At 35.2% G+C, this 22,635-nt stretch overlaps 2 protein-coding genes across 3 annotated transcripts; both read left to right on the forward strand.

Moving 5' to 3' along the window:
- Positions 1-202: 202 nt before the first annotated feature.
- Positions 203-4,164, forward strand: LOC137707512 (putative cinnamyl alcohol dehydrogenase 1). Of its 2 annotated transcripts, none has more exons than XM_088689916.1 (6): positions 203-453; positions 2,190-2,303; positions 2,398-2,628; positions 3,021-3,306; positions 3,474-3,624; positions 3,712-4,164. In XM_088689916.1, exons 1-6 carry the CDS (start codon positions 359-361, stop codon positions 3,906-3,908), a joined length of 1,074 nt encoding a protein of 357 aa, XP_088546042.1. In that variant the 5' UTR covers positions 203-358; the 3' UTR covers positions 3,909-4,164. The 2 variants fall into 2 exon arrangements, with proteins under 2 accessions (XP_088546042.1, XP_088546043.1); XM_088689917.1 differs by lacking the exon at positions 203-453 and adding an exon at positions 835-973.
- Positions 4,165-12,385: 8,221 nt separating this feature from the next.
- LOC137709135 (uncharacterized) lies at positions 12,386-13,360 on the forward strand. Its single transcript, XM_088688450.1, has one exon. It carries the CDS (start codon positions 12,386-12,388, stop codon positions 13,358-13,360), a length of 975 nt encoding a protein of 324 aa, XP_088544576.1.
- Positions 13,361-22,635: the final 9,275 nt, after the last annotated feature.

Genomic DNA, 22,635 nt, shown 5'->3' on the forward strand with positions numbered 1-22,635 from the left:
ATTATTTTTATAAAATATCAATATAATAGATTAGAAAATGATAGAATCCTCGTCTGCAACTGCAAGTTAACCTGTTGAAAGGTACCCATGAACCGAAGTCATCACCGCGTACATTAATGGAGGTGATCACGCATGCTCTTGCGTCACCCAAAAACCTGCACGTAAGTCTATAAATAGTAAAATAGCATCTCCCATGACAACCAAAACCCAAAAACTTAAAACTGTTCACCAAGATAAAAAGCCCAAAAACCTAGAGCAAAACGACTTTTTTTCTCAACAATCTCTTTAATTTCTTCCCAATTTCTGGGGAGCCCTCTCCATATTTACAACACATTATTAAGGATCCCAGTTATTAAGCATGAGCTCACAGACGAGTAGTGTCAATGGAAACTGCTTGGGATGGGCTGCAACTGATGAATCTGGAGTTCTCTCGCCGTACAAGTTTACCCGAAGGTAACTAAATTTCTATCAGTTTAATGTGTTTTTAACAAAACAGAAACGGAAACATGTGAACTGAGGTTTATTTTTTTTTATTTTTTTATTTTTTTTTTTGAATATGTCGATATTAAGCTACATAGGCGCAAGGAGGGGCGGTCGCCCCTCCTCTCGCTGGAAATGATGCCCAGCAGCAACTTGCTGCCCTCTTTAGATCGTCGGAAAACCTGCAAACCATCCCTTTTCCTTCCTGCTGCTGCGCTGCGGGTCTGTTCTTTTGAACCTGGGTTTATGAAAAAGAAACCTTAAGCAGAACGGCATCGTTTCGGCGTACTAAAAGAATAGTAAAAAGCTAAAAACGGCGCCGTGTGATCATTGAAAGTTAAAAAGATAAGGGGAGGGGACCACCTTCCATTCGTCCGTGTCCCCTTCCATTCCAGCTTCAAGCCTTCAAGCCTTAGCCAGCGGCTTCCACCTTCCATTCCAAGGAGCCTCGAAGCCAACATCTTCCAAGCCAACTTCCATAGCCACTTTTAATGTAAAGATCTATTTTTTATTTTATTTTATTTATTTTTTTATACATTTAATTATCCCTAATTGATAGTTTAATATAAAACTTTGTTTAATTGATATGAATTGTATGGTTATTGATGAATTTAACTGTTGAGTATTGATTAATTGAATTGTTGATTTTTTATTAAATTAATTGTTAACTATTAATAATTTTATATAATTATTAATATTAATTAACTAAATTGTTGGTCTAATTAGTTATTACTCGTAGTAGACTCTACTCAAGGATTAAGTGACTTTTTTTCTTTCCATTATACATTTAGGTAATGGAATGATACTATAAGTTATGGGGAAGGACAATCGATGTTTTATCACCCGTTAGTTTGACAATTTTGAGTGATTGAAATATAGTATAGCAAAAGATGTAGCATTTTGCCATTATTGAGACTTTTCAAATGTGATTTTGATAAAATGAGAAATGATGGAAGTGATGTCTTCATTGAGAAACGGTTTACTAATTGGAGGTAAGGATTCGGAAAATTTCGCCCCTCCACCCATCAATTCCTAGCTTCACCACTGCCATCTACGAGATTCGAACTTAAGACCTCTCACTTCTGAATGAAGAAAAATACCATCAAATTGTAATACTGAATAGTTGTAAACTGAGTTATATATGTATGTTATTGGATGGCTAGATAAGCGTAACTTGCAAGACTAGCCATAATTAGGCATACAACTCACATAAAATACATATTGTTCTTGTATTAACTAGAGACAACTACCATTATGTCAACGACTAGTAGGCGTGTGTGTCTATACATACATACATGCATACATATATACATATATATATATATTGCTTGATTTCACCTGGTTGATACCAAAACTTTAGTGGTATCCACTCCTTTGAAGTGATCTGCTAGAAGTAGAAAGAAGTATAGTGCCATTCCTTTTTATAAACACAACGCCCTTAATTGGTTATACTAATATGCAGCTTGTGATATCTTCCCCGAAGTTAGTGGCAATGCAGTCTTTGAAATAATATAAAATTTTGATGGAAAATAATTAAGAAATAAATCTCTCATCCTTAGGCCTAATAAAGTTCGATGCAGCTAGATCACGAATTTGAAATCCGGATACAATTATCTAAAGTACACTAAATGACTAGTATATTGAATTTACATGCTATATATGTAATATTGATAGTTTTAATTAAACAAAGGTTGAGTTAATGTATTCAGGAATCTTCAAAACGATGATGTTTCGATAAGAATTACGCACTGCGGAATTTGTTATGCTGATGTGGTTTTTCCAAGGAACAAGCATGGCAACGCCATGTATCCAATGGTGCCTGGGTATGTCGAATGATTTATTATGTTACATATATGATTGTTATTACATATATTTCCTTGAACTGACCTATTTTGTCTATGATTGATTGTACAACAGACATGAGATTGCTGGCATTGTTCAAGAGGTTGGTCCAAATGTTCACGGCTTCAAAGTTGGTGATCATGTTGGAGTGGGAAATTTTGTTAATTCTTGTAGAGATTGCGACTATTGTAGCGATGGCATAGAGATTTGCTGTGAAAAGGGAGCAATTTTGACTTATAACCATGTTGATGCTGATGGCACGATTACAAAAGGAGGGTTTTCCAGTTACATTGTTGCTCATGAAAGGTTAGTATTCTCCATGTCAAATGCAATGTGTCAACCTGTACTTCTGTATCATCATCTATTAGGATATGTTTAGTTTATGGTTTTAGATTTTGTGACCATCGACCCTGCGTATTTGCATTAACTGCAATGCGAGTGCCTAGACTTATAGTGTCTTAATGGTCAATAAATCCGGAAACAGTACGAATCTATCCGGAAACAGTATGATATGTTAAATTTATGGTTTTAGATTTTGTGACTGTCGAGTGTCGACCCCGCGTATTTGCAATAACTGCAATGCGAGTGCCTAGATTTATAGTGTCTACATAATTAATTGCTTAATGCTTAAGAAATTCGGAAATAGTACGAATCTGTCATAGATGAGGACGTTAACTTTGTTCTTGAAATTATTATAGGTACTGCTTCAAGATACCAGAGGGCTACCCCTTGGCTTCTGCAGCACCTCTGCTTTGTGCCGGCATTACTGTTTACTCTCCAATGATCCGCCATAAAATGAACCAGGACGGTAAATCACTAGGTGTGATTGGCCTTGGTGGTCTCGGACACTTGGCAGTGAAATTTGGGAAGGCTTTTGGACTAAACGTGACAGTTTTCAGCACAAGCTTATCAAAGAAGGAGGAAGCTCTAAGTCTGCTTGGTGCAGACAATTTCGTTGTCTCATCCAACCAAGAGGAAATGACGGTAAAATTTCACAAGTTGATATAATTGTTTACGGCAAATTGATTCGTGCAATTTAGTTTTGTGTGTACATTCCGTTTTGTTTCCCATTCCAGTCTTTCGCGACACTTAGCATACGAATTTTTATTCATCTGATTTTGTTATATCGACAATTTTTACTGTTTATGCAGGCCCTGGCTAAGTCGCTTGACTTCATCATCGACACAGCATCTGGTGATCATCCATTTGATTTGTATATGTCTCTGCTGAAGACTGCTGGTGTTCTAGTCTTGGTTGGGGCACCAACCGAAGTTAAATTAAGTCCCATGAGCTTGATTATTGGTATGTTAACACTTTTAATACTCACAACTTTCTTTTTTAAGACAAGAATTATAGATCGTTTTACAAAATATATTGACTATTTGTCAGGTATGAAGTCAATTTCTGGTAGCGGAACGGGAGGTACAAAACAGACGCAGGAAATGTTAGACTTTTGTGCTGCTCACAAAATTTATCCAAACATAGAAATAGTTCCAATTCAGTATGTGAATGAAGCTCTTGAGAGGCTGATCAAGAGGGATGTGAAGTACCGTTTTGTTATAGATGTGGAAAACTCCCTAAAATGATGAGGAATCGATATTTCTCTTTGAATTCATTGAGAACTTGGTATGAGGATGAAGAAGTTGGTATGCAACAGGGTTGCGGTTAATTTTTCAGTTTTTTTTTTTTTTTTTTTTTTTTTTTGGCTAAGAAGCGAATGTTGTCCTACTTTGATATTTGTTATACGTGGAAGTGTTTGTACTCAAGTTTTAAGTAACATGTGATGTGAGTGAGTTAGAACTTTAAAGAATTATATGAAATAAATAAATGAGTTTAGCCATATATCACAATAAATTCTTGTTTTTAGCTTGAATAGATTGGCACCACTACGTGTATCGCCCACGCCAACAACATACTCATGTATTACATTGAGTTTTCCATTTTTTTATCACTTTAAAATTTACCTTGAGATTTGATTTCATTTTGCTTTCGGTCCATGGATTAATTAGAGGAAATTTCAGAAGCCCAGTTAAGCAATTGTTCTTCAAGTAGAGGTTAAGCAGTCCATGTTAGGAAAACGGGATATGTCCTGTAATCCTCCTGTTTGTAACTGAGCGCCAAAGTTGAAATTATAAATATGCCTCATACAATTTTCTTTTTGTTTGACTTTCAATTCTTCCTTAGCCCTCTAATTATTTAAAGCGTGACAATTGGCTTTAAACTATCAAATTGTCATGTAGACCGAATAATGAAGAGCTAACTACGTTTTTTTAGTGGATGCGGGGGTGTCAACTTGAGACTGAGTTCGATCAAGTGAGTAGAATAGATGTGGTGGTGGTGTCAAATGCGTTGCTGACTTTTGTATTCAAGCGATCACGGGCGAGGAAGGAACATGTCTTGGCCTTGGGTTTTAGAACCTAAATACAAGGTTGCTAGTCATTGTGAAGTTCAATTAAGGTTCAACTTTAAATGTGCTGAACACTGAGAAATCTGGTAACACCTCATCACCAAGAGGGTAGTGAGATGATCTCTTTCACTAAGAAAACCAATGGCTCCTCGATGGCAGAGACTTGGATAAGTAACTAGCCAAACTCAAAGTAGTGCTATTAATCTAAACTGAAGGAATTTCTCAGTCCCTTGATTCTATAGCTCCAGCGTTGTTAATCCAAATTGAAGATGTCGTCAGTTGTCAACATAGTGTTGTTACTCCAACCTGAAGTTGACGAAGGAGTTAGGTGAGTTAGTGACATCTCAGAGTACGAGAAGGATTAGCATAGAGCGAGGTTTTGCGCATGACATTTGTGTGTTGAGTTGAAGAACCACTTCTATTTATAAGGTAGGATTTCGTGGTGACCAAGCTAGCTGAAGTAGAATCCTAATAGAACTATATTTCTTCGGTGCTTTTCTAGATATCTATGATATTATCCTTTCACTAAACAAACCCGATCCGCACATGGTCTCAGCCACTTCGACTTGAACTAGGATTCAGAACCTAGCCGTCTTATGGATTAAATTCACTTGTTATTTGATCAGTCACAAGTCTTGACTCTTGTAATAATTAGAATCTTATCAATATCTACCATGATCCTTAGCAATTTCAATTTAATTAGAACTCAATCGAATCATTCCTTCCATGGCTGAACATCACCTGACTTGAGAAATCAGTATTGGGCAGCGAACCACAACCTTTTAACCTAGTCATCTCTCTTTTGCCCAAACCTAATATTTAAGGCCCAAACAGGTATGCGTTTGAGAAATATGAGTAATCAATGATCCAATCATATTAGATAACAATAGCCTCAATTTTCTCTTCTATTGCATGATTGTGCATTAGCTTGGTGGTTGGAAAATAACCATCTTCAGGTGTGAAGGTGAGAGGGTAGACAAAAAAAGGACAGATTGAAATAATGGTTGCATCACATTTTTTTTTTGAACAAACGATAACATGCTGGGAGTGGGGGAGTGGGCTAATCCTCACACTGGGGCTAGTCATAATAATGTGGTTCAAATTCCCTTTTGGCAAGAATCGAAACTATGACCTTTCACTTACAAGTGAAGGCAAATACTGCTAGACCGTAGTAGTAATTGGCAATGATTGCGTCACATTTGAGTATTTATGAAAATTTTGTATTGCCAAGGGCCTAACTTAGTTTTTGCCCTAGGATCCTTAATTAGCCATAACCAGCCCTAGATGGGATGGCGAACAATAACTACGTTTTTCTTATGATCAATGCCCCTATTAATTGCATATTTAGAATTTGAAATTTGGGCTTTTGTGTGAATGGGTAGACCGATATCATGGTGTCATGAACTAATCATACAATGTTACATAGCTTGTGCGGGGCTTCACGTTAACACTGCACTTGTTTCAAGCAAGTCATTTTGTAAATTCAAGTATGCAACTGGAAATGAAACAAATTTTGTTTTCAATTTACACATACGAAATATGGGGAAAAAAAGAAAATGGTACGGGTAATTACCAAAGGCGGGTAAAGAATCTTACATTTCTCAACTCCTGGGAAGAGACACGGGAATTACCAAACCCAACCTTAGTATTCTCCATGTCAAATGTAATGTGTCAACCCGTACTTCTGTATCATCATCTATTAGGATATGTTTAGTTTATTGTTTTAGATTTTGTGACCATCGACCCTGCGTATTTGCAATAACTGCAACGCGAGTGCCTAGACTTATAGTGTCTTAATGGTCAAGAAATCCGGAAACAGTACGAATCTATCACAAATGAGGATGTTAACTTTGTTCTTGAAATTATTATAGGTACTGCTTCAAGATACCAGAGGGCTACCCCTTGGCTTCTGCAGCACCTCTGCTTTGCGCCGGCATTACTGTTTATGCTCCAATGATCCGCCATAAAATGAACCAGGCCGGAAATTCACTGGGTGTGATTGGCCTTGGTGGTCTCGGACACTTGGCAGTGAAATTTGGGAAGGCGTTCGGACTAAACGTGACAGTTTTCAGCACAAGCTTATCAAAGAAAGTGGAAGCTCTAACTCTGCTTGGTGCAGACAATTTCGTTGTCTCATCCAACCAAGAGAAAATGACGGTAAAATTTCACAAAGCTGATACAACTCTTTACGACAAAATGTTTCGTGGAATTTAGTTTCGTGTATACAAAATTGTGCTTAGCATACGAACTTTTGTTCATCTGATATTGTTATATCTAGGGTTTTTACTATTTAATTATGCAGGCCCTGGCTAAGTCACTTGACTTCATCATCGACATAAATTGATATTTCGCTTCGAATTCATTGAGAATTGATACGAGGATGAAGAAGGTGTGTAACAGGGTTGTGGTTAATTTTCAGTTTCTGTTTTTGCTAAGAAGGGTTGTGGTTAAATCACAGGCCACAGAATTTCATTAAAGCCAAATCTAACGGTCAAGAGGGTGTCTCCATTTTTTTTGACAAATGGAGATCTCTTCCCTTAATGGCTTCCTATATATATGATTTTTAATAGTATGTGAGTGAGTTTGAACTTCAGAGAATCTAATAAAAATAAATAATGAGTTTAATCATATATCACGATAAATTCTTGTTCATTGAATGAATTAGTAACATCACGTGCAACGTTCATGCCAATAATATACTCATGTATCACATTCGTTCTTATATTTGAGCTTTCCATTTTTTAATCACTTTCATATCGACCTCGAGATTTGATTTTATTTTTGACTTCGGTCTAGGGATTAATTACATGAAATTTCAGGAGCCCAGTTCAGCAATGGTTCATAGGGTAGAGGATGAGCAGTCCATGTTAGGAAAATAGGCATTTGGGGTGATGTGTCCTATAATCCTCCTACTTGTATCTGAAGCCTTCCACACATTACTTATTTAAGAAAGTTGAAATTAGAAATGCTTCATGAACTTACAACTTTCTTTCGATTTTCCTGTTCGACTTTCATTTTATTCTTAGCTCTCTAATTATTTAACGCATACCAATTGGTCCCAAACAACTGTCATATTTTTTATTTGTTCTCCCCACTTGAATGAACAAAAATAACTCTTAATTTGATGAAAAAATGTAGCATTATAAAGCAAATTGACACATTCTAAAAGATTAGTAATTGTCATAACCAAATTGAAAGTAGAGAGAACAAATCTGAAGATTCAAGGTCATGTTGCATCCCTAAACTTTTCCCTTTTAAAGCAGAAAATAATTCGAAACTATTTTGTTTAGAAGTATAGTGTACCAGCTTCTGCCTATTTTGATTTCAATCCAACCCCAACCCCCACCCCTTATCTCTTTTTGTTGTTCGACCCCACCCTGGCAACCCTTGGATAAAGACCATTTTCCACCATACACGCACGGGTGTGACCTGCATAAAATTTCCTTCATATTAGTTTTGCCCACGGGTAATGATTCTCTCATCTTTCTGGGACCACAAGGATTGCACGTGCAATCACTCACTTCAGTACTTCTAATCGTTGTCACAACTTAACATTATGTTTGGATAAAGGGAAATAAACTTAGAATTTAAGTAAAGAAATCAAAATTTATAAATTGACATGCATCAATTCCCTTGTTTGGATTCATAAACATAGAAATTTAAAATTTCAGCTTGGAAAAAAAACTTAGAGTTTGGAATCTCCAATTTCCAAGTTTAAATTATATGTAAATAAGCACCATTTCTTAATTTTTATGATTGAGAGTTTAAAATAACAAATTTTGTATTCAATTCATTGTTCTTTTAGGTTAACCAAACAAGAAAATTTACAAATTCTAGAAAATAAAATCTCGTCATTTCAATTTCTCTCATTTTAAAATTCCTTAGTAATCTTAAACTTCTTCATCCAAACATAGTGTAAGTGTTCAATTGATAATTATTTTGTTTCTTATTTTTTTTATTTTACTATTTGTGCTAGCTAATGATAGATGAAATATTTGGGAAAAAAAAAGGATAATGTTAGGAAGACTAAATTTTTAAATCAAATTTGTAAACCAAATCATGGGTCACCAATAAGAAATAAGCATGTTAATCGACATTTAAGTAACAATTCAATCATCAACATCCACATTATTTGGTTTACAAAATTTGGTTTAGAAATTTGGTCTCCCTAACATTACACAAATTGGATAGAAAAAAACTCAAGGGGTTGATATAGTGAAAAGCGACTATAGGTTAGAATCTCTAACTCGAATTCAAACTCTAGGGATGCATTCTTTGGTGCCACTGACTTTGCTTTGGCGGCGTACCGTTTGACCCGGAGGATAAAAATATGATGTCGACTCATGTGATATCGAGAGATTAGTCCGACACTAATATGTTGTGCAATACCTCTTATATTAAAGAAACTCGAAAACTATTTTAAAGTTGTTTTCACTTTTTAAGTTTTGTTTTCATTCTTTCTTAATACTTCTTCCCTTAGCAATTAAATGAAAAACTTTAATGCTACTAACTTTACCAAAACAAAACAAAAAGAGTAGTGATATCCATATATCCATTTTTACTCCTCTCACACCTCTCTCAATTTCTGGCCATGAGATCAAATGAATTGAAAAAGATTAATGGTAAAAAATTAACAAGGATGTGTGAAAGGTAAAAACATGTGCGTGAATAGCACTTTCCAACAAAAAGAACACTACAACATTACCAATAATGTTACATAACCCAAATAAACTACATTTTGTTAGACTTAAGTCACAAATATTCATTTGTAAAAAACTAACCCTAAAGTTTAATAGACAAGAAATAAAAATACTTATGGGTCACAAAAAACCCCTAAGATTTGAAAACGAAAATTCCCTTACACTACAATAAACTAAATTGCTAACTAATTAACTTTTTCAACACATTGAAGATGCAAATAAAAAATATAAACAAAATAGTTATTAAACAAGCCCTAAACTATCTATGTTAACATTATCAGAAATTATCGATGACATGTTGGCAAGTTTGTTGTCAAATATCAAGACATATATTTGATATCAAAACATAGTTGATGGTATTAATATTGACAGTCGTTCAATAGTGGGACTAAATACGATATCAAGACATATATTATCTGGATGAGACATCAAAGCTCCATTCCTTGAAGGGCGCACCTTGAAGTTAACTTGAGATTTATTAGCATTTATTTTCTTCAATATGGTACATGCATGGGGGAAGTATCTGCTAACACCTTAGCTTGGGGAGCACATACATGGTTTAGCAAGTTCTAGTTGTATGCATGCATATGGTCCTAAGTACTTCCAGTGCTGGCACATAATCCTAAATGTGGCTTCGACTCTTTTAATTAGGGTTTAATGAGGTAGAGATTAAGAAACAACACCAATTCGGGTTACCTAAATATTTAAATGTCACCTCCAAGTTTTTGAACTTCATGTGACAAAGGTTATTTTGATGTACGAAGTGTTTAATCAATCAATGTACTCGTTTGAAAATCAGGAAAAAAATAAAAAATATTTGGCCGTAGTTTGGAATTTTTCTCCGGGTGACACATGAAAGTCTCTCATAGAGACGCAGATTCCACAAGACAATTATATGACAATTTTGTACTCTGTCTTAATAGGGAAATGGATTACTTCTTATTAATATATGATTGGATTCTTCGAGTTATATAGTCACAATCACAAGATTGCAAGGAGGATAGTGCTGTATAGATATCTATTACATGATATTGATCTGATGTACGCATGAGAGAGATTTTTATCTCCTCTATATAAAAATTTGATCATCTGCAGCTTTATTTCATCAAGAACAGATGGGGCAAGATAATCTGAAGTTTGAATAGAAAGATGATGCTGGTGTTACTTGTTAGTGTATAAGACATACATATACATATTAACTCTATAAGACCAACTCCAATGGTTGAAGTAAAAATTTAAATTTTTAGTCCAAAAAATTTTGGTTGTAACTTAGAAACAGTTTTTTTTATTTTTTTTATTTAAATAAGAATCCGAAGTTGTTGAAGAATGATTTTTAACCTTTTTTTTGTAGCTTTTTTTTTAAAAATAAAATTTATGTAGATTATCCTAATTTATTTTTATAGACATTTTGTCCCAAAAATATTTAGATTATAATAAATAATAAAAAATCACTAAACCTACCTCATTCTTTCACATTTGTCCATGTTATTTGCCACATGAAATAACATGGACAAATACACAGCCTACCCATTCTTAAACACAAATACATAGGTGGGTAGAAAGAAAAAGAAGAAGAATCGTTTGACGAAAGTGAATTTTGTGTGGATGTTTGAACAAATACATAGGTATTTATAGAGTTTCTAAGTGATTATGATTTATATAATGTTTTTAATTGTTTTCGCTATTGGACTTAACTTTGGGTTATTAGATCTTTTCTTTACTATTAGATTTGCTAATATTCAATCTCCATCATTGATAAATTTGATTTTTCTAAAAAAATTGAATTTGATCCGTTGGTTGAATCAACAGTCCAACCATGTAGGCCGTCTAATAAAAAAAAAATCGTTGATTTTTTTCAAAAGTCACCAACAACGTCGACAATGTTGTAAATAGTGGGTATGTTTGCCCACATGTGTATAGTAAAGACTCATATGCTAAATAGTAACCCTTTTGTAAGTTTCCTTTGAAGTGGCTCTATAAATAAGAGCACTTCGATTGTTCAAAGTGGAAAAACACAGAAAAGAGAAAAGAAAGAAATATACTACCTTCAGTAACTCTTATTTTCACACTTGCAATAATTTTGTGGTAGTATTAAAAAAACTAAATAGTGTAATATTTGCACCCGCTTCACCCTCGCTCTTAGCAAAGGTTATTTCTCTAACTTTTGCTTATTTATAACACGTTATCAGCACGAGTCTCTAACCATTTCTCATTTCTCTTCGCCGAAAGAAAAGAAAAAAAATGTTTCCTCTAAGAATTTTACTGTTCTTCTTCTTCCTCTGCTTCAACTGTTGGATATACCCTCGCGAAGAACTGTTTGCACCATGCTTGCTTTTAGTTCTTAACATAACAATTACTTATATCTTTGATTTCTTATTTGGTGTAGCTATTGACTACTAACCCAATGTTTATTTATGCAATCAAAGATGGTGCAGTATCATTGTCTATCTTGGACTGCAGATTTAATTTTACTGTAATTTTAGATGGAGCGGTATGATTGCCCATCCTATCTTGCATATTTAATTTTATTGCAATTTTAGGTGGTGTGGAATAATCACCCACCCTGCTCTGCACATTTAAATTTTATCGCAATTTTAAGTGGTGCGGTATAATCGTGCACTCTACTTTGTATATTTAAATTCTCCTGCTGTTTAAAGTGGTGTGGAATAATCGTCCATCCTATGCTTGTTCCGATGAGAATGTTGCGGTACAATCGCCTTTCTCATTAATCATGTAAATCTCGAGCCTGAAGTTTCGAGTACTTATCATTTTGACATGAAGATCAAAATGAAAAATTTGTAAGAACTAGAAGTTCTAACAAAATATTCCTCCAGAATACATATTATTACAAGTTTTTACACACCTCAATTTTCTTTTAGAAAAGAAAATGGCGAACTTGGCAAAGCTTGATTTTGTTACCCTGAATATTACTGGAAAGAATTACCTTACCTGGGTAATGGATGCCAAGATCCATCTGGAGGCAGGAAATCTTGGGGAAACCATTAAGGAGGATAACAGTGCATCCTCTCAAGATCGGGCGAATGCCATGATCTTTATCCATCGCCACCTTGATGAGGGACTGAAGAGCGAGTACCTCATGGTTGAAGATCCACTAACCCTCTGGAAGGCACTGAAAAATAGATGCAATCACCAGAAGACGGTGATTCTTCCAAGGGCTCGTTATGAATGGGCTCACCTAAGGATCCAGGATTTCAAGACGGTGGCTGAGTACAATTCTGCTATGTTCAGAATTACTTCCCAGTTGAAGCTCTGTGGAGAAACGATCACTGAGGAAGATATGCTGGAAAAGACTTTCAGCACTTTTCATGCCTCTAAAGTGCTCATGCAGCAACAGTATAGAGAAAGAGGCTTTACTGAGTACAACCAGTTGATATATGTACTCCTCATGGCTGAACAAAACAATGAGTTTCTGATGAAGAATCATCAGTCCCAGCCTACTGGATCTGCACCATTCTTAGAAGTGAATGCGGCTTCCCTTAAAGGGAATACCACATCCTCTCGTGGCAATAATTATAAACGAAGACATGGCCACAAGCGAGGGCGGTGGAATGGGAAAGGCAAGAACCATGGTGTCCAGGTTCCAAGGCATAATATAGGCCCGAGCTTTAAGAATGCATATCGCCAAAAAGGCATAGCTCATATGAACACTCCTAGAAATCCTGAAGTAGTTTGCCATAGGTGCGGTGGCAATGGGCACTGGGCGCGTACCTGTCGTACTGCAAAACATATGGTGGATCTGTATCAAACCTCCCTCAAGGAGAAGGGTGTCGAGACCAATTTCCTCGACCAGGCTAAACCGATTGATATATCTGATCCAGTGACTGATTTATTAGGACAGTTAAACACAACCCACCTAGATGTTTCAGATTTTATTATTGAAAGAGGGAATGAAGTTTATGGGTCTGATTGAATCATTTATGTTTAATGTACTCTTGTTATTTGTACTTGTGGTTTAATGCTCGCATTTTCAATTCAATAAAAGTAGTATTCCAGCATGAATAAACTGCTTTTAACTGTAATTTCCATTACTCAGAGAGCATGGATAAAAATTATGGTTGTTTTCAAAACAAGAGCAATGACAGAGACCTTTGTCTTGCAGATAGCTTAACCACGCATTCAATACTTCGAGATTGAAAGTATTTCTCGAATTTGGTACTTGCAAAAGTACATGTAACAACAATATCAGGGCCATCAGATGTAATTGAAGGCTCAGGAAAAGCCCAGATCATGTTACCAAATGGAACAATATTGTCTATACAGAATGTGTTGTACATTACTCGATCCATTGGAAATTTGTTGAGTTTTAAAGACATACGTCTAAATGGATACCACATTGAAACAAAAAGTACAGAAAATGTGGAATATATATGCATTACCTCCAATAATACCCAGAAGCGTATATTGGAGAAGTTGCATGGTTTATCGAGTGGATTGTATTATACATACATAAAGACAATTGAGGCATATAATGTCGTGAACCAGAAGTTCATGAACTCAAAAGTTTATATGCTTTGGCATGACCGTTTGGGTCATCCAGGATCCACCATGATGTGTAGGATCATTACCAACTCTAATGAACATCCATTATTGAACAAACATATTGTTGTCTCAAATGATAACCCTTGCAAGGCTTGTTCCCAAAGGAAGTTGGTAATTAGACCATCACAACTAAAGGTTGATGCTGAATCTCCATCATTTTTGCAAAGGATCCAAGGGGATATTTGTGGGCTTATTCAACCACCTTGTGGACCATTTCGATATTTTATGATTTTGGTTGATGCATCTACCCGATGGTCACATGTTTTCTTGTTATCTACTCGAAATGTAGCTTTCACAAGACTTCTTGCTCAGATAATTAAGTTGCGAGCACAGTTCCTAGATCATCCCATTAAGTCAATCCGACTTGATAACGCTGGTGAATTTATGTCTTAAACATTTGATGATTACTGTATGACACTGGGCATTAATGTTGAACATCATGTTCTTCATGTCCATACTCAAAATGGTTTAGTAGAGGTATTTATCAAGCGGCTTTAATTAATAGCCAGCACTCTGCTTATGAAAACAAAATTGCCAGTATCTGCATGGGGACATGCCATATTACATGCTGCATTATTGGTTAGATTGAGACCCATAGCCAACCACCAATATTCATCAATACAACTCGTGTTTGGGCATTAGCCAAACATTTCACATTTACGAGTTTTTGATTGTGCTGTTTATGTGTCTGTTGCACCGCCACAACGCACTAAAATGGGACCTCAATGCAAACTGGGAATTTATGTGGGTTTTGATTCACCATCTATCATTAGATATTTGGAACCCTTGACAAGTGATATGTTTACAGCTCGTTTTGCTGATTGTCACTTTGATGAGACCATCCTTCTGTCGTTAGGGGGAGAAAAGACCGTTCCAGAAGAACGGCAAGAGCTGACATGGGTTGTTCCCACTTTGTCTCATCTTTATCCGCGAAGCATTCAATGTGAAAATGAAATGAAAAGGATCATTCATCTTCAAAGTATTGCTAATCAAATGCCAAATGCATTTAATGATGCTTCGAAAGTGACAAACTCACATATACCAGCTGCAAATGCACATGCAAAAATTGATGTCCCTGTTAGACAAAATAAAGTGGCAGTGAATGATTCATCTAGTGCACGCCTGAAGCGTGGTAGACCCCCATGTTCAAAAAATTCAGCCCCTTGAAAGAGAAAGATGAGAGCACAGTTGAACCCAAGTGAAATCATTCAGGAAAAGAAAATGAATGATAAATCCACAATTCATGATTTTGTACTTCCAGAAAAAGAAAATGTCCTTTATGAGACACATGTCCCTGAAGAGACAGAAGTATATGAAAGCAAAGAAATATCCATAAATTATGCATGTCCTAATGAATTGTGGGATCGAAATGAAATAATCATCGACGACATGTTTGCATTTGCAATAGTCACTGAAATTATATTAAGCGATGACATTGAGCCCCACTCTGTTGATGAATGCAAACAGAGACATGATTGGCCTAAGTGGAAAGATGCAATCCAGGCAAATTAAATTCTTTGGAAAGGCGAAGAGTTTTTGAACCAGTAGTCCAAACTCTGCCTGGTGTAAACCCCGCGGGTTACAAATAGGTATTCACAAGGAAACGCAACGAGAAAAATGAGATTGCAAGATACAAAGTAAGACTCATTGCACAAGGTTTTTCACAAAGACCTGAAATTGATTATGAAGAGACATACTCTCCTATAATGGACGCAATTATGTTCCATTACTTAATAAGTTTGGTGGTTTCAAAAAAACTTGACATGCGACTTATGGATGTCATCACTGCGTATCTATATAGAGAATTAGATACTGACATACATATGAAAGTCCCAAAAAGACTTAAGTTGCCTGAAGCAACTAACAAACCACGAGTTATGTTATCAATTAAATTAAGGTGATCAATATAAGGGCTGAAACAATTTGGACGAATGTAGTACAATTATTTGAGTGAGTATTTGATTAAAGAAGGATATGCCAACAATGTCATCTGCCCTTGTGTATTCATTAAGAAATCAACTACTGGATTTGCTATAGTGGCAATATATGTCAATGATATAAACCTAGTTGGAACCCCTGAAGAGCTCAATAAAACTGCTGAATATCTGAAAAGCGAATTTGAAATGAAAGATCTTCGGAAAACAAAATATTTTCTCAGTCTGCAGATCGAGCATTGTGTTAATGGAATTTTGGTCCATCAATCAGCTTACATTGAAAAAATACTGAAGCGATTTGGCATGGACAAGGCAACCCAATGGTCGTTCGTTCTTTGGACATTAAGAAAAATCCATTCCGTCCAAAAGAAGATGATGAACTGGTCCTTGTCCAGAAGTACCATATTTGAGTGCAATAGGTGCTTTATTGTATTTAGCACAATCTACTAGACCATATATAGCTTTTTCAGTCAACTTGTTAGCAAGATATAGCTCTGCTCCAACAATTCGTCATTGGAAGGGAGTCAGAGATGTTCTACGATACCTTCGTGGGACAACAGACATGGGTCTCTTCTACTCAGACAAGTCCACAAATGACCAAATCCTTGTTGGACATACAGACGCTGGTTTCCTCTCTGATCCGCACAAAGCCCGCTCACAAACTGGATATGTGTTCAATAATGGAGAGACTGCAATTTCATGGCACTTAACAAAGCAAACATTAGTTGCTACATCTTCCAATCGCTCGGAAATAATTGATTTGCATGAAGCAAGTCGTGAATGTTCTTGGTTAAGATCAATGATCCATCACATCCGGAATTCATGTGGTCTACCTTCAAAGACAGACATTCCAACTGTCATCCATGAAGATAATGCAGCCTGTGTTGCCCAAATGAAAGAAGGATTCATCAAGGGCGATAAGACTAAACACATATCTCCAAGATTTTTCAGTACATATGAGCTTCAGAAGGCTAAGGTTATTGAAGTCAGACAAATCCATTCCAATGAAAATTTGGCAAACATATTCACCAATTTGAAGAATGCGCATTTGAAGAATTCGGAATCAGGGGGAGATACAATTCAGAAGTTAGTGCAGGGAATCTGATTATGTCGGCTTAACAATTTGAAGAATGCGGAATCAGGGGGAGATACAATTCAGGGGGAGTATCCATAACACATGCATGTTGTACTCTTTTTCCTTCGATTAGGATTTTTTCCCACTAGTTTTTTTTCCTATCAAGGTTTTAACGAGGCAACGTAAGCATGCTTAACACCATATCAACAATCCAGGTAAAGTTGTACTCTTTTTCCTTCGCTGTGGCTTTTTCCCACTGGGTTTTCCAAGCAAGGTTTTAACGAAGCAACTGATGTTGATATGTGGGCATCCAAAGGGGAGCGTTGTAAATAGTGGGTATGTTTGCCCACATGTGTATAGTAAAACTCATATGCTAAATAGTAACCCTTTTGTAAGTTTCCCTTGAAGTGGCTTTATAAATAAGAGCACTTCGATTGTTCAAAGTGGAAAAACACAAAAAAGAGAAAGGAAAGAAATATACTACTTTCAGTATCTCTTATTTTCACACTTGCAATAATTTTGTGGTAGTATTACAAAAAACTAAACAGTGTAATATTTGCACCTGCTTCGCCCTCGCTCTTAGCAAAGGTTATTTCTCTAACTTTTGCCTATTTATAACAGACAACTGGTTTTAGTTACTAACCGTGACTCATTTTCCGGATTAATGTTGGCTCTACGTGCAAAATTCTTTCCATCTTTTCTAGTCAAAAGCATGGACGGAGGGAGGTAAGGCTCAGTGGGGGCACATGCCCCCTCTCATCCTTTTTTTAAAAAAAAAAAATTACAAATTAATCAATTAATCATTCCCTTTTTTTTTTTTTGCTGTGCATATTATTCAATTAATCATATTAAAATAGTGAAAATCCTCTTTTAGTTTTGAAATGCCCATTCGTCTTGCATATTTTTCTCACTCACTAATGCCTAAACCTTGTTGAGTTGCATGTATTTGGTTAATTAGTACAAATGAGCATTAGATTGTCAACAATTAAAGACAAAATTAGACAATAGAGTAATAAAATTAGGGATTTTGTAATTAATTTTTTCAGCATTTGTAAAAGAACTAACTTTATTTGTCCAAAAAAGAAGCTCAAATTTTTTAAGGTGCCCCTCTCTTAGTTAAATTTCTAGCTTCGTCCCTGGTCAAGAGTCAAGAATCAGACAAAAAGGAAGGCAAACATGGGCACAACACAAGTAGAATAGAGTCAAAATATTTCAAACAAACAAGAAAAGATGAAAACAAGTGCATACTTTATGATTCTTCTGCACTTGATGATCCTTGGTTCAACTGACATGCCCTCGTGCCATCTCGAGTATCGTGGAGAGAGAGAGAGAGAGAGAGAGAGAGAGAGAGGAGATGGCAATTACAAATATATGTGAAAATTAAAAAAGCTCTCTACTTAATCGATTTGCATGTGTTTTTCAAGCGTAATATTGATGAATTAAATCCTAGTGAGAATTTCTTGTTTTACAAGTATGCTAATTGAATGTAAATTAGTTTTTTTTTCTTAAACAATAGTATTAGTGTGTTAAAGAAATACTAATCATTAAAGACCAAGGCTTGTGATGTATATGTAAAGGAATTTATTCTATGAATGTACTCAGTTCAATACTTTACAGCATTAGATTGAACAAAACAAAAGATAGCTAAATGTTACAATCAAGACTGAAGAGGTAGTAGGTAGAATATAAAATAGAAAAATAAAAAAAAAACTGTACAAAAATGACTTTACAAAAAGTAATGCGTATAATGCTTATGGAATAGTGATCAATATAAAAATATCAAATTTAAAATAAAACGACTTTGTTCTAGACAAATTTGGAATCACATCAAGGATTTATCCAGTAGATGATTCAAATTTAATTTTGTTTGTTAACCTACCTATATTAATGTACTAATTTGACAAGAAAATAAATGAAAATTAAGAGGACGTCATCAATATCATTAATCTGTGTAATGCCATCTCTGGAAAAGCAGTCGAACATTATTTGAAGAAATTTTTAGTTGTGACAGAAACATAAGTGGTGTATCACGTGTTTTAATATGGTGAGAAATTTTATTTTTTAAGTTATTAATATTTTAACACACATATCTTACTATTTATATAATAATACGTGATGTACCATCTGGTACACCGATCACATTGAAAAATCTCTTCATTATGTTGGGATTATGCCTCAGATCTTTTGGTGCCCACGAGTGAAATGATGTACAAAGAAACAATGAAAACGGTCCCTGTATATAAGAAATAATACAATTGAGGAACCCAAGAAGCATATATTGCAATCTGTGCTTTGACTCAGTGGAATCACCCCAACAATACTACAAACTAGATTTCAAATCTTTGAACCAAAAAAAAGAAAGATTAAAAATCTTCTTGTTCTTTCGGCCTGGAATTGTTTCTTTCCTCTTTGGATCCATGCCCATTGCATGCCAAAAGCAAGTTGAGCCACGGCTTGCGTACGTGGTCCACTATTTTATTTGTAACTTTTCCTACAGAATCGAAGTAAATTCTTTCTTCTGCAACTAGCTTCTTTTTTATTTATTTTTATTTTGTTATTACGTACCTTGTGTTAGTTTACTGCATTTGCATGCAATGCTCGAATCCCATATGTATCAAAGCAACTAAGTACGTAGCGGACGCAAGTTTTTACTTATGTTCTTGTGTTTGGGGCAAATAGAAGTCTATATGTCATTAAGAAGAAAATATTAGAGTGAAAACTAAAATATATATTTATTACATTTAATCTATAAAATTGTACCTTTCAATCAAAATAATCTTTAAATTTTCTATTAGTGTGTTGATGTGGCAACCAAATAAATTCCAAATAACCAATCATAGGACGTCACATGAATTAATCATAAAAATCAAATTTATTAATATTTCAACTAAAATACACAAAACAAAAATAAAAAAACTGAAAACAAAAACAAGAAAACACCACCAGCCAGCCAGCAACCCCATATTCAGATCCAATCACAAGAACCCCAATTCCCTTGGGAAAACTACCACTAGCAGCAAGTTTCTCAGCCGTCGTCTCACACCCTCAGCTTCCTCAGCCCCAAGACCATCACGATGAAACAGGTGTTCTCCGCTGGTTCATCGCCTAAACCCACCAAGCTTTAGATGTGAGGCAATGCCGGATCCAGGATATATGTGGTCAATCAGACAAGGGCGCACATCACACAAATTTTTATTGGACAAAATAGCAAGCAAATTAGCATTTCATTGAGTTTTGGTGGGTCTGAGGTTATTTGCTAAGTCATACTTAGGGCTTGTCGACATATGCCAATAACTTTCGAACGAGCATGTTGACTGATGTCAATAACTTTTGAGTGAGCAAGCCGAAAAATGACAACACATGCCGAGTGAGCCTATCGAAAGATGTCATAGCAATGCATACAAAAGCATGAGGTTAGCAGCTACCCTACACAATGCCCATAAAGGCTTTTCATCGAGTAGGTAGTGGGCAACTTTCAAGGGCATCTCAGATTCTCAAAGGCAACACCCAACTCTTCTATGGAGAATTTCTAAGCTGGGGGGCAGGGGGGGCGGACAGGGTCAGCTGACCCTTGTCCCAGGTAGATCGGTCCTTGCTCGTGTGCCACATCAATACACTAATGAAAAAAATTAATAGCAAGTTAACAAAAAGACCAAATTGATTTGTGAGAGCCATTTCACAAATGAAATTGATAAATTTTTTATTTTCAATTTAAGGGACCAATCTTGATAAAAATCCCTGAATTTGAGCCATTGCATTATCAACATGGTTCGAGTTGAAACTTAAATGTCATCTTGCTTGTTGGCATAGACTTCATTTCTATAACTAAAATTGAAACTTTTAATTTTTTTGGTGCATTTATAGTTACATGCAAATAAGATAGAGCTTTCGTGAACGAATACTTTTTTTTTTTCCCTCCAAAAGTAAAATATAAAAATTGTTTGGTAGGCAAAAAAGTTACAAATATACTAAAGATCAGCTTCTTCCACAATACTACACAATCTGTTCTAGTGTTGTGGATGACTTTATATACTACTCTAATCCCAACAGATTTAAGAAGAAGAAATCAAAGACAATCCATCATATGTTACTTTGTTAATTGTTGTACTTTTGTGGCCAGGAATATATAGGATTAATTTTTCTACTTGTACATTTTGTTTTTGTTAACATCACAATAATTGCATCTTAATATATAATTTATTACAAAAGGTAAAACTTTTAATTTTATTTTGTTTTTGGTTGAAAAAGGATAAAACTTAGAACTTGCAACATCAATAAAGGTTCTTCCAATAGGGTGTCCATGTGCTGCTCAATCTAGCTAGCTAGTTCATCCATGTATTGGTTATAAAAAGAAAAGAAGAAGAAATAAATGAAAGAGCACCAAATATAAAGGTTGGGTTTGCACGTCTGTGACCTCGATGATAAGTAGTAATTTATATATTATAACTATGGTGGATCTGTAACACTATTTTTTTTTACATAAATTTTTATACTTATTTTTGTGGGCTCTACTCTGTAATGTATTTTAATGGTTCAAATCGTCTATCTTTTAAGTCTTCGCTCAAATGTCACAAAAAATCATCCAAATTCGAAATCGTATGACTGTTGATTAAGAGTTTAGGGTATTTTTGTAGAATCGTATTCGTCAATTTCCTTCACTACAAATGAATGTCTTCATAGTTTAAGATTTGTCTAATTTTTAGCAATGATGATCTATGAACAATGCTCCAAAAGATGGACGATTCAGATCGTTGAATATACATTACACAGTAGTGGCCCCACAAAAATATGTCAAAAATTGTGTAAAAAAATAGTACCACAATCCGCACCCATTTAATTATAAACACATTGAACAACAAGTAAAGGTAACTTTTTATAATTAAACATCGTTGATGTGGCTTAATTCTAATCGCATGCATATGTTAATGATTTTTGTATTAGGGCCTAAACGCCGCACTAACAGATATGATACATGTGAATCTCTCCCTTCCCGGTCATGTGCAGCAAAAGGAGGCAAAAAAGAAAAGAGATGACTATATTAGATTAAAGGGGAGCGTTATTTGCAATTTTCAGAAAACTTCATGCCTCTTTGGAAGTATTATACATATAAATAATATTTTTTTAACACTTTTCAGAGAAGGGCAAGAAGCTTTTTGGGAGTGAAAATAGCACTGCCCTAAAAGTACTGGTATCAGATTTCAAGTTTCAATTTAATTCTTCGTTTTTGCAAGAATATATATATATGATGATTAGTTCTTCTCCTCCCCAGTGCTTTTGTTTGGAATGCTAAACTGACGTTACATGAAGATCTATTTGTCTTTTTACATCAATGTGTTTGTAATTAGGCCTTTTTATAAGTACTAAATATATAAAATAAGCATATGCTCTTAATCAGTGTAGCTAACAAACTTCACAAATAATCTACGGGGGCTTTGAATTTTAGTCGACCTTGATCCTTGATACAATATGATAAGTCAAAGTGGAAACGTGGATTAGCCGACCTTGATCCTTGAAAGATACTGTAACTTGTGTTATCATGCAATGACTTTGATTAATATAGCTTTCTTTATGTGCTTAGGTATAAGCCTAATTGTCGCCCTATTAAATATGCGAAGCTCCTTCTCTCCTGCGCAGCAG

The sequence above is a fragment of the Pyrus communis genome, chromosome 17, assembly GCF_041283825.1.
Source record: "Pyrus communis isolate YQ-2024b chromosome 17, ASM4128382v1, whole genome shotgun sequence".
Classification (NCBI taxonomy): domain Eukaryota; kingdom Viridiplantae; phylum Streptophyta; class Magnoliopsida; order Rosales; family Rosaceae; genus Pyrus; species Pyrus communis.

Coding starts and splice junctions, on each gene's coding strand:
- LOC137707512 (XM_088689916.1), top strand. CDS start 359: ATGAGCTCACAGACGAGTAGTGTCAATGGAAACTGCTTGGGATGGGCT. Junction 2,304..2,397: donor ATGTATCCAATGGTGCCTGG/GTATGTCGAATG, acceptor ATTGTACAACAG/ACATGAGATTGCTGGCATTG. Junction 2,629..3,020: donor TACATTGTTGCTCATGAAAG/GTTAGTATTCTC, acceptor AAATTATTATAG/GTACTGCTTCAAGATACCAG.
- LOC137709135 (XM_088688450.1), top strand. CDS start 12,386: ATGGATGCCAAGATCCATCTGGAGGCAGGAAATCTTGGGGAAACCATT.